Here is a 13,083-nt window from a genome sequence, read left to right on the forward strand (position 1 = left end):
AAGGTGCCATTTCCATTCTGCATCTTTGAGCTCTGGTACTTCTTTGTTTTTTGAAAGCAGAATAACAGATACCCGTGCAAGTCATAAAAACATTTCAAAACTCTCAGTTGACTCAGCTAATGAATGTCTGTATGGTACAGAATATCTTAATTGACAACATTCATCTCAGACAGAAATTCGTGAAACTCTGTGGTTTAGTGCATGAGCCCTGTTGAAGTTAACACAAGACACTACAACTTTTATGACAGAGTCCACTTCAGTTATTTACAACACAGCACTTGGTTAATGAGGTAGTGTATGGCTGTTGGACGCGAATGGCTATGTTAATGCATACAACCAACTCTTTCATAGACCCCACTAGAGCACCAGAGTTTAGCCAAGTCCAGCTCCAAATCATTCACACTTTGGTGAACCTTTTTCATAGATATCCTCTCCTGTTGTTGTTCCTTTTATGCTTTTCAGCAAGCTCATCTTCAAAATAATAATTTGTCCCATGAATGAAAATTATAAGTTGTGCAGAATCTCAAACATTGCTTTTGTCGAGTGCCAATGAAAAATAGCAAAGTTTTTTTGGGGAGTTTTGCAAATGCTGATGCAAATTGTCCCCCATTTCTTCAATCCTTGGTGCAATTGTAGGTCCTGAAAAATTCACTGTACTAGATAAAATCACAGTCTTTTTTGGATGCATCTTTTTGGCAGTGGAAAGAAAGCATTATTTAACAAATTCTTCCTCTATGAATGATCTGCCAGTGTACATTATTAGCTTGGCCACTTGAAAACTCTCTGCTTCACAAAGAATTTTCCTGAGTTTTCAATCCATTTTTAGCTTTAATATTTTGTCTTTTCTCATTTATATGACTAAACAATCATATTTCTCTTTATGTCGAATTTCGTAATGTCAACACAAATTGCATTCCTTGAACACACTAAATCCTTCCATAACAGACAAACAGCTCTCCTTGCATTGCATAAAAAGTAATTTTAGGTCCACTGTTCTTTGAATATCCTGCATTCTGAGTCAGCTTTCCTTTTCCTTGACATAATTGGAATGCAAAATGGATAGTACTTCTTTAAGATGAGCACGTGTAGTTATGTCTGCTGCTGGTCTGTATTTCTGGGTCCTGGGTAGCAGGCGACATTGAATCCACACTTCGTTGGGGTTGTGGGGCTCTGAACTTGGAGGACCATATCTGATACCCCAGGTCTGGGTCCTCCAGCCTCTTGTGAAAGTTGACTTAAAGATTCCTAAAGATAATATATTTATTATTTATTTTGAACATTTTTACCCCGCCCTTCTCAACCCCTAGGGGGACTCAAGGCGGCTTACAATTGGCAATAATTCAATGCCACATCATAAAATACAAAATAGCAAATATAACAATTAAAAACATGAACATTAATAAATAAAGATTAAACAGTATACTTACGATCCATTTAGCTATTTCCAGTCTGGTGGCTATTTATCTAGCCATATACTAATGATTACTCCTCTTAACTTATCCAAATCCACTTCCAAGCCATAGTCAAACATTATCAGTTGTCCTTTAACCTAATTGCCCTAAGGCCTGGTCCCACAACCACGTATATTAATCAAACCTGTGAATAATCAAATCCACTAAAGTTAAACCTGCAAATATGCAGGGCTGACTACACAGTCTTTCATTTATATTTTGAAAAATATATGATTTGCAAGATAGCATACATTTCCAAGATTTTGTGACACAAAATGTGAATTTTATTCTTGGATTATTTTTACTCTGGTTTCTCTTCAGATTGTATAAATTTTTTGCTTTTCTTTTTTTGCTAGGAGGAAATCTAATTGGTTGGCAGTACTTTTAGTGTGTGTTAAGTTAGGATTGCGGGGGTGTCCTAGAGATTTACAGTTTACAGTATAACCTATATTATATATACAATAGAGTCTCGCTTATCCAACTTTTGTTCATCAAACATTCTGTATTACCCAACTCAGTATGCCTCCCGGCTGGATCTACAGCTATTTCAATACATTGCGATGTTTTGGTACTAAATTCATAAATATAGTAATTACTACATAATGTTACCATGTATTGACCTGATTTTTCTGTCGATTTGTTGTAAAACATGATGTTTTGGTGCTTAATTTGTAAAATCATAACATAATTTAACATTTAATAGGCTTTTCCTTAATCCCTCCTTATTATCCAACATTTTCGCTTATTCAATGTCTCTTGGCCCGTTTATGTTGGATAAGCAAGGCTCTACTATCTATTGTATGTTTTCTCCTTGAAATTGAAGTCAATAGACATTAGCTTTTCATAGCAAGCTATCTGTTGAAATGTTTTCCCTGGTATTCCTGGCTGTTTTGGCCATTCTACTGCAGGCAATGGAAAAAGATATTTTATATAATTAATTTGCTTTATATAAAATATATTTATAATTTGAATTTGTCAACTTTTTTATTTTGAACACATTATACAGTATTTTCAATGCGTTTTTCTTAACTCATTTTCTTTTATTTACTCAGAGCATTAGTAATTTTGACATTGAGCCCTTTTTTGAGTCGTCTTGGCTATGGATTTAATTGGCGTTGGGGTGCTGTTGTTGTTTGGAGTGGAATGAGGGGTACGTTCACTTTGAACATGGCTCTGGCAATTAGCCAGACACAAAGTTCCACAGCAGCTGAACTTCAGGTTAAGACCATGGTAAAGACAAATTATTGTTTTGAAAATGATTGTCATAATTTCCAAGCAATCTGCTGTAAATGTTTTGGAAATGTGTGTGTATACTGCTTGAGCAGTATTTTCAAATTAGTGTATTTAACGGGTGTGTATTTATGTACCTCTAATTTTCTGTAAGAATTTTGAAATAAAGTTATGCCCAGACTTAAATCCAATTGTTCAACCCAACTAAAGTTGACATATTTAATCAGTGGTGAATCCTTTAATTCAGTGGGTTTCCTTCAGTTGAGCCTAACAACTGGATTTTGGTAATAATTTATACTTCACAGTCTACTGCAAAATCTCATTTCTTAAAATTTACATTTTCTTATCTTAATGATGTGTACTGAGAGCTAAAAGTGTGTTTAATTGCATAAATGTTTTAGATACTCTGCACAGACCTGAGCTGTACTAGGAAGTAAGAAAAAGAACTGCACTGTGGGTTAATAGCAAACAGATAGCCTTATGAGCATTACATTCAATCCCTTAGCCATGCTTACTGCTACATTACTCCACTTAAAGCCAAAAATATGTTGAGAAGTTCACTATAAGATGCAACAGAACTCCCCACAGTTCTGACAGCTTCTTTTATAACATATTTAATTAATCTAAAACTGCTCCTTAGCTACCAGTTAATCACCAGAGCATTCATGAAATGCTAGAACACGTATGGGTAAATTTCGGCCTTGAAGGTATTTTAGATTTCAACGCCCAAAATTCCTAACAGCCTACTGACTCCTAGGAATTGTGGGAGTTGAAGTCCAAAACACCTGGAGGGGTGAAGTTTGCCCATGCCTGTGCTAGAAACACCTAAATTCTTTGATTAAAAGAAGCACCTTTAATAAATAAAATGTTTATAACTGAAAGAAGCTATGTTCTAACTACGCTCTGAAGATTCTGCAGTTATCTCATGAGGAACTGGCCAACATGTTTCATCTCTTGACTTACCAAGTTGCTTAGCATTTATTCAAAGGTGCTTTTTGACCTTTAAAAATAGAGTGGCCTTCCCATCCTTATGCAGGGAGAGCTGGTATAAGTGCTTCCTTGTCAACTCTTCTTCCTCCTGGCCAAGAAATAACTACAGCAGTGCCCCTTACCTTGATAACTGCCTTGTGGTTGTGGTTTTGGAGCTAGTGAGTAGTCCTTTGTGAGGCATCCAAAACAAGATGTAGAGACCTGTTTAAGACTGAATTATACATGCTCATATAACTAACAAGGTTTCATTCCTAGTTTTAAAACATTTTGTACAGATTTTGAATACTTCGGAGGAAGGGTTCAGTGTCACCTGGTGAATCTAATAGCTAAGCACGACTTTTCTTTGTGGTGTTTCTGATTCATTCATGTGAGGTTGCTTATTGGGTGGCTTTGAAACCTTCAGAAGCTAAGCTACAGTTGGGTTGCTGTGAGTTTTCCGGGCTGTATGACCATGTTCCAGAAGCATTTTCTCTTGACTTTTTGCCCATATCTAGGGCAGGCATCCTCAGAGGTTGTGAGATTTGTTGGAAACTAGGCAAGTGGGGTTTATATATGTGGTGAATGTCCAGGGTGGGAGAAAGAACACTTGTCTGTTTGAGACAAGTGTGAATGCTGCAATTGATTTTAACTGAATGTTTTAGTGCCATTTGTGTTTAATTCTGCTTTAATGTTTGAATATTTGTATATTTTAAATTGTATACTAATGTTTTTATATCAAGCCGTTTTGAGTTCCCTTTGGGAAGATAAAGCAGAGAATAAGAATAACAACAACAACAACTGCTTTTAGCAAGAGTGATTACAGTTGCTAATTGCATACATTTTTTTGTTTCAGATATTACTGCATTGTGGAACAGCATCTTTGTTAACCTTAATAATTAATTCTACCACTGTGAAAAAGCTTGTTATGACATTAGGTAATGCGGTTATTAGATCTTTATCTTTGCTTTAGGAAATGAATGTTTATTGATAGATTGTGCCTTACACAAATGGGCTTTGCACTTGTGCAGAGACTACTACTGGAAAATACTAGAGTTGATCCAGCGTTGTGGGTAGAGTAGATAAGAGGAGATGAAGTTAAATTACATACTACTACAGTAGCAGTAGCCTGAGGGAGCATCTTCAAATGTCCTGATGAACCTGGTACTGATGGTAGGATCAGTGGGACCAAAGAGGTTGGTATTGACAATGGGTGTGTTGAATCTGAAGGAGCAGAAGACATTGTGGATAGAGTGTCCTTATTTCTGGAGAAATTATTCTTTACAATCATAGTGAATGCAGAGTAAAGAGCTTTATTCAAATCCATCTGATTAGCCACTCTAAGGATTGCACCCTTAAGTGAAACATAAGTGCTATTTTGAAGGGCTTGAGAAGTGAAGTTATAGTAAATAGAACATGCAACTGTGTTGGGAAATGTGCAACACATTGAGACATAAACAGTTAACCTAAAGGAAGACTTTCCTCCCACAGGCAATATAGAATTTGAAAAGAGAAGTAAGTGCATAAAGGAAATGGAAGGGGACCAGGCATAGGCCCTGACGTAAAGGAAGAGTATACTGAGTATGTTGTTGCATGCCAGGGAGAAAAGGTGGAGGAAGAATGAAAAAAAATTACTAAGCAGACATGTATAACTCTGCACTTGTTGATTATTCTGAAATCCCAATACTTGACATTACTTACAGGGAATGTCTTTATTTCCACACATTTTTAATCTCTGGTAATTAATCCTAAAAGATTCAGGGTGTCAAAGAGCAGTAGACATGCAAATGGTTCAATTAGCTGGAGAGACCATGCCTGCTTCACTCATCTCTTTTTTGTTGTGTGCTATAACACCATCTTTCTAACTGAGCTCAAGGCCAGTGTTTGCCTTATTTCTGATATTCATAATACTCTCTGGGATCCTTTTCAGCTACAGTGCAGAGTAAAAATGTACAAAATCTGTTTTCCTTTAAAGATATACTAGTTTGAAACAGAGAAGAAAGGTTCAACTGTGATTTTAGTTTCATTTAGTAGAGTGGTAGAAAGATCATGTATGAGACAGTTTGCCATTCATACACTTCCTTAGTTTTCTCCAGAAATTTGGGGGAAAGTGTGCTTTACAGCCATCTTAAGACTGTGTGAAGAAGTTGGTATCATTATTACATATATCCTAAAATTATGGGCATATGTATGCAAAAAAGCCATAAACATTTCCAGGCCTGCTATGTTATTTCTCATATTAACTAATTAATTATTTTTTTCCTGCTTCTAAAGGCCTTTGTAATATTACCCTTCCAAAGCGCATGGCAATGCATAATGCAGTTCAGCGTATCCGACAAATGGAGGCCAATGCCTTTTCAATGTTGAAGCTTGACAGATTTTTGGCTGATGCAAATTGGGCAATGGCTGAAGATTCAATGACAATTGACTACCCTTATAAAGTAAGTATTATTCTACTACTATTAAAATATTGTCATTTAGAAAATGAATAAAACTGTTATTCATAACTTAATTCTTGCAAAATGAGCTAACATCCTAACTCTGGGGGCATACATAATTAACATCTGATTTTATGGAGGCAACTTAACATAGTACTGAATTTAAGATTTGTACTTTTCCAGAGCTGTATTTGATTTATTAAGAATAGAATAAAATTATAGACTTAATATGTATAATAAATAATTTATCAAGAAAGATGAGAGGCAGTATCTTATATTTCTTTTAGCACATTAGATTCACTAGATTCATAAGGTTCCTTTTATTGATGAAGAAAGCATATCAAATATGTTTTTTTCTTTATACTGTGCCTCACACAAAAAGGTGTGTGTCTGCACAGGGAACTAATCAGAATGTTCCAGGCTAAGTAGCTTGGCAGGAGACCCTTACCCTCATCTACTGTGCATGTTTTCCTTGTACTTTTTCATTTGGTCTCTTATTCTAGTGATTACAAATGTTTCTCTTTACTTTGGAGGCCTATCTTTCACCTTATGGTCTCAACATCTCCCTTTACATTTTGCTTTTTGTGTGGGTGAATTGTCTTTTTTATGGGTATTCCCAATGTCTTTATTTCCTTGATGAGAGACATTTTGTTCAGCAATTCTTCATTTGTAGAGGCTTCAGCTCTCAAACCTTTAAAAACCAGACTTTATTGTTGGGAGCAACCACTGCAAGTTACAGATCCAGCTGCAAGAAATGAGCATCTTTTTCGGCATATGTGTGCAGAAGTCATTGTTATTATGTTTGTGTTTAACTGTTAGAGTATGTATTTGTGTTCGTAACAGTAGCTAAAACGGGAGTCATCTGGTTTGAATCCACAGTGAGCGTTGCCAAGGAGACGAGGCTGGCTCATGAGAGGGAGAAGTGGGCGGAGCCAAGCAGGAAAAGTTATGTGCGTTTAAAAAAAAACAGGAGAGGGAGGCTTGAAAAGGGAGAGAGAGTGAGCGGCTGGTGTGTGTGAGCGGCTGGTGTTTTTCAGTGTAGGAGGGCTGAAGAAAGAAACCTGGCCAGATTCTTTAGTAAAGAAGACAAAAGGAAGCCTAGTTAAGATCCCTAGTTAAGGAAGGACTAGATATCAGAGATTTGATTGAGGGAAGATCAAATTGAAAGGCTATTTATAGTAGTGAAACATTGTTCACTAGAGAGCTTCACCTCAGTGAAAGTTAGCCACAAGTTGTGTTATCTGGAAGAGTGGACTGTATTATAAACCACGTGATATTCAAAGTTCCATAAGTTATTTAACAGCCTGCAACCATATGCTTTGTACACAATAAACCTGTTATCTTTTGTTGAAAACCGTCTCATCTCAACTAATCTGCGTCTGTAGAGCCAGATCTCATCGGTGGTACCTCAAATACCTCACGTTGGTGGCAGTTACCTTAATTTACAAATAATAATTGGCCTCCTCCATAATATACTCTTCTACACAATTGAGGCCTGAGGTAAATTCCCTCCATAACATCCACATCTGTACAATTGGTGGCAGCGGTGAGATTAAAAAGGTGCCTGAGGTAAAATACCTCCATTATTAGGGTCTGCCGTTGCCAACCTCAGCAACACACAAGCACCTCCTCGAAATTGCTGATAGCGGTGGGGATCTTCAGAGCTAAAATCCCTATACCCTGTCCATCGTTGTGTTCGCATCTTCTCAATATGCAACAGCATTAAAGCCTTAGTATTTATCTTGAGAGTGGGGTGCAGAATCTTTTCCATTCTCTTCCTGCTCATCAGAAATCAAAGATAATTTTGAGTTGTAAGGACAACTTTGAAAGCAATATTAGTTTCAATACTGACATTGATTTTGACACTTATTGTGACGATTTTGGTATCAACAGTGGATGTGGTATCAATGGTGCTCTCAATATTGGCTGTCTCTTTGAGATATTTCTACTTCTAGGCCCATATCTACTGTAGTTTGAGTGCTAGGGGATGCTGTATTTCTTCTCAAGCACATAGTTTGATGGTCTCTTGATCTGTCCACTCTTAAATCTGTTACAAGAGAAGGATCTCACTTGACTGACAATTCAAGATAGTGTGATATTGACTATTGTAACTCATTTGGATGTTCTGCTGATTCCAAGTACAACTGCTCTGCAGCATCTGTATAAGATAGATATAGAAGCACTTCTTGAACAGAGAAGCTTGTGAGGCATATTAGTATTCTAAATTTTCTGTCTCCATAGGTCATACATACCCCAGTTGCTGTAAAAATCCTCAGTTCCTTTTCAACCGCAGCTGCAGACAGTTTTGCGAGGAACTTGTTATAATCAGTGAATTAAACAGGATTGATTGCAACAGGGGTTCTTTAACTTTTTCAGCTGCAGAGCCCTTTTTGAAGCAATAGTTCCTCATTGATCCCCAAGAAATGTTTGTATTATATAATGTATATATTATTAAAGTTGATATTATAATTGGGAAATGTTTTTATAGTGTATTATATTATATATAAAGGAAACAATATTTAAAAAGACTCATGGTGGCTGGAGGGTCAGGTGTGCACACTCACTTACTCTGCCAGAGAAGGGAAGGTAGGAAAGGAAAAGGAAGGAAAGGGGTTGCAGGTTTATGGGGTAGGACATTGGGGCTATTTCCTTTCACATAAGGAGTGGCAGTGCCTTTTAGGCAAAGGCCTAGATGACAACTGAAAGACGGGAGGGGACGGTAAGGGAGAATGAAAGGGGCTACTGACTAATCAACCCACCTCCCGCCCTCCTTCCTTCACCAATCTCCGGTTTGCCTCTCAGTCTTCCCCTGGGCATGAATAAGATGGGGATGGGGGAAGGGCCCGAGCAGAGGGGTCATATAGCACCTGCAAATGCTCTCGTCTTTGCCTGCCCACCCCAGCATCTGTTGGAACGCTGCAGAGTACATTAGCTCAGAGTACATGCGCCAGGTGAGGGAAGTGGGCATTGACAGAAAAAGGAGGAATGCGAGCAGGGAAAGGAAGTGAGAATTGTGTGCTGGACATTCGTGGTGAGCATGCATATTGTAATGGATTGGCCTACCTTAAAGGGCTGGTGTAAAACACAGAAAACAGGCCCAGCTTGCTAAAGCTAAGAAAGGCTGAGGGGAGGAGCAAACAGGCAGCCAAATAGCCCAAAGTGCAGTCTGATTGGCTGATGAAATTGGAGGGAAGAGCTTAGTAACTAGAGATGGGTGGAGCCAGAGGCAAAGAGAGGAAGCTGAGGCAACCATTTTAGTTTGGTTAGAAGTTTGGTGGGGAAGAAGACAGTCAGTTTTGAAGAGGGAAGAAAGAAAGGAAGAGAGTTGGGAACTGTTTGTTTCATGAAACATACCTCTTCAAGGATAATTGTTAATAGGCCTCTGTAGTGATTAGAGTGTTGTGGGAGAATGGGAGATTTGAAAAGATTTTAAAAGATCTTGTTTGGATTTCTGTGCATGTGGAATTTTGTTTTAAGACACTCAAGATAAAAGTACCATCCTCTAAGAAGTAAAGCTTGACAAGTTATTGGAAACCATTACGTGTATTGCCTGTTCAAAATAAACAACATACTCCTGTTTCATTTCAACTGAAGTCTTTGTGCGGCTTTTTAAAAATTCCACTGAAGGAGGTGGCCTATGAAATAATAAATTGGTGGCAGCAAAATAAACCTTTAATAAATAATTGGAGGCAGCAAAGGAAAATATAATATACAATGGTGGCTTCCCACTGTCTGGCCTTGTGTGAGTGAGGGTGTGTGTATGTGTGTTCTGGTCCCCTCACAGCCTTGCTTTGGGCCAAGTCTTGTCGTTTTGTCCTTTGTCTTCCAATTTGGGTGTGTGGTGGTGCCCTGCTGTTGCACATATCTTTTAGCCACTCCTCCCTCTTTTTCCTCATCATGGGAAAGAGCTTCCTGCCAACAGCAAGCATGTACAGAAGGGAAGCAACGGGTGGTGGGGGAGCAACTAGCCAAACAGTGTCTCCCTCCCTGCCTCTGTGTGCTCTTGAATTGGGGGCGGGGTTGCCCCTGAGTTTGCTTCGCGGAGACGTAAGGGCTCCATGGAGCATACTTTTAGAACAACTGGAATAACATGGAATAGAGTAAAGCAACTAGCTCAAAGTGGCACCATGAGATTGGTGAAGGCGGGAATTGATGTCTGAACATAAGAATAAGACTTTTTGAAACACTTTCAGTTGGGCACAGAGAGAGGATATGGGTATTACTTCAGTTAGTATATCTGAATATCTTAGTGAACCAGTCCAAAATGATTTCCAGACCTAGGGAAAGTCATTGAATGTTTTGCCATTCTTCCCTTACCTGCATTCACTTTCATACAGTTGTACCTATCTCTTCCCAGGTTCACAGAATCACTCATGTACGAGGGGTATTTTTAAAGTAAGGTCCGTTTGAACATAAGTACACAATGAAAGTTTATTTCAAAAAAGTAAAATTTATTTTCAGAAAGTACATACTTCACTCTATTTTTTGACATAGTTGCCAAGTTTGTTCAAACACTTATCATACCTCTGAACCAATTTTAAAATACCCTCTTCATAAAAACGTGCCGCCTGCTCTGATAACCAAGAGTTCACTGTAATCAAAGAAGGGCGACCGGAGTGGTCCTCATCATGGATGTTGTCACGGCCATCTTTGAATTGTCGTACCCACTTACGCACTTTGCTTTCACTCATAACAGTATCACCATATACTTCACAAATCTGTCGATGAATTTCTGCAGCAGGCAGGTTCCTTGCTGACAAAAACTGTATCACTGAGCGAACCTCACATGCGGACTGTGAGTTGATAGTCTTAAACATGTTTAAAGCACAGAACAGAACCGTACAGGTTAGCTACAGAGCGGAAACTGAGCACAGTTGTTCCCGAGGCATGCCAGTACACAACGTACGCGCTAGTTGCGATATGCGCGCGAACTACTAGTGTCTACAACAAAACGGAACTTACTTAAAAAATACCCCTCGTATATACAGTAGAGTCTTGCTTATCCAACCTTTGCTCATCCAACGCTCTGTATTATCCAACTCAGTCTGCCTCCTGCCTGGAATAATGTTAATAATTATTATAATAATGTTAATAATTATTACATAACGTTACCATGTACTGAATTGCTTTTTCTGTCAATTTGTTGTAAAACATGATGTTTTGTTGCTTAATTTGTAAAATCATAACACAATTTGACGTTTGATAGGCATTTCCTTAATCCCTCCTTTTTATCCAACATTTTTGCTTATCCAACATTATACTGGCCCATTTATGTTGGATAAGTGATTCTCTACTGTATTTAAAAAACAAAAGCAAATATGAATTCCAGTATCATCATCTATATATAGTTTTGATTATTTGCATTAATTTAATGTTCCTATTTTCAACCAAACTGTATTCTCTTGTTCTTTGCTCTTTGTAGTTAGATGCAGAAGAAATACGTCATTTGTCCAAAAGTCTGAAATGTCCAGACTGCGATGCTGATATTACATTTGAAAGGAGTCCTCAACAAATTGCTGACATAATGGAAGAAGCTAGATTACGCCTCTTAACTGCACAAATAGTTTGTATTTCTTATTTTTGTTAGAATATTTTTATTTTTAGTATATATATATATATATTTAACAGTTTTCCCCGATTCCTAAATATATACCTTAACATTCAGAAGTTCTTAAATATAAAATGAAAATACATTGTTCCTAATGTGTTTTGCAACTATTAATTTTAAACATCTACCTGTAACTTGTAGTCTTCTAGCCACTCCTCCCTCTCTTTCCTCATCATGGGAAAGAGCTTCCTGCCAACAGCAAGCATGTACAGAAGGGAAGCAACAGGTGGTGGGGGAGCAACTAGCCAAACAGTGTCTCCCTCCCTGTCTCTGTGTGCTCTCGAAGTGGGGGTGGGGTTGCCCCTGAGTTTGCTTCGCGGAGCCGTACTTTGAGAACAACTGGAATAACATGGAATAGAGTAAAGCAACTAGCTCAAATGTATCCAAAATGTATCAAATGTAGTTATTGTATCCAGAGATCTTTGTTGGTTCAGTGAATGAATGAGTTGAGTTCCTTATTCCTGTTCTATAGGAGTAAACTGAAGAGTTTTGAAGAAGTCACTTAAACATCCTCGTGAGAAGGGTGTGTGCATTTCATGTTGGTTCTGAAGTAGACTGGCTCCCTCCAGAGACTAGGACACTACCATGTTCCTTTAGGCCGCAACTCCCGGTGACTAGCTCCTTCAACTTCCTTACATATGTTTTGTTCACCATATCTCTTACCATCTTATTTGCCCTTTTTTGCTTGTCTGTATCTTTTTAAAATGAGGTGTCTGGAACTATACAGTACTCCATCACAGAATATGGTGGGATTATTACTTCCCTGGATTTGAAAACTCTACTTCTTTTAATGTAACCTAAGATAGTATTTGCTGTCACTTTTGCAGCATCAGTAATAATCTCATGTAGTATTGCTGAGCCAAGTAGCTCCCATTCTGTAACTTGGCATTTGGTTATTTTGGCCCAAATACAGAATTTTACATTAGGTGAATTTCATTTTAATAATTTCAGTCCAATTTTCTAGATTATGAAGGTCCTTCTGAATTCTCTCCCCATTTTCTAATGCATAAGATACTTCTTAGTTTTGTATCATTTGCAAATTTGATGACTTGACTCCTCTGCCCCATCACCTAGATCAGAGCTTCTTAAACTTTTCCACATGGAGCCCCTTGTGGCCTGAGAATTTTTTATGTGACCTCAGGTGTATAAAGTAGGTATCAAGCTTGTGTATTTCAGTTTAACCTTGATCAATTTCTGCTGGCCAGATTCTGGTAGACCCCCGTAACCCTTTTCGTGCACCTCCCAAAAATGGGAGGGTAGCCGGAGAGCCGTTTTCAGTCCCTAGCCGAAAAATATGGCTAAACCTTCAAGGGAGCCTGGATGTCAGCAACAGGATTAATAAAGCACCCTTCCTGGGATCCTTTCTATTTTTTCTCCTTCAAGGGAGCCT

General features: G+C 38.1%; 1 protein-coding gene across 1 annotated transcript in view; it reads left to right on the forward strand.

Annotated features, from left to right (window-relative positions):
- LOC132771627 (solute carrier family 9 member C1-like) overlaps positions 1-13,083 on the forward strand; it is a 109,431-nt gene that overhangs the window by 24,335 nt on the left and 72,013 nt on the right. The window contains exons 9-12 of the mRNA XM_060769856.2: positions 2,504-2,681; positions 4,504-4,585; positions 5,922-6,088; positions 11,508-11,648. Of these exons, the coding sequence (XP_060625839.2) occupies positions 2,504-2,681; positions 4,504-4,585; positions 5,922-6,088; positions 11,508-11,648 (568 nt within the window). The remainder of the gene's footprint in view (positions 1-2,503; positions 2,682-4,503; positions 4,586-5,921; positions 6,089-11,507; positions 11,649-13,083) is intronic.

This window comes from Anolis sagrei, chromosome 1 (assembly GCF_037176765.1).
Source record: "Anolis sagrei isolate rAnoSag1 chromosome 1, rAnoSag1.mat, whole genome shotgun sequence".
NCBI classification, from domain to species: domain Eukaryota; kingdom Metazoa; phylum Chordata; class Lepidosauria; order Squamata; family Dactyloidae; genus Anolis; species Anolis sagrei.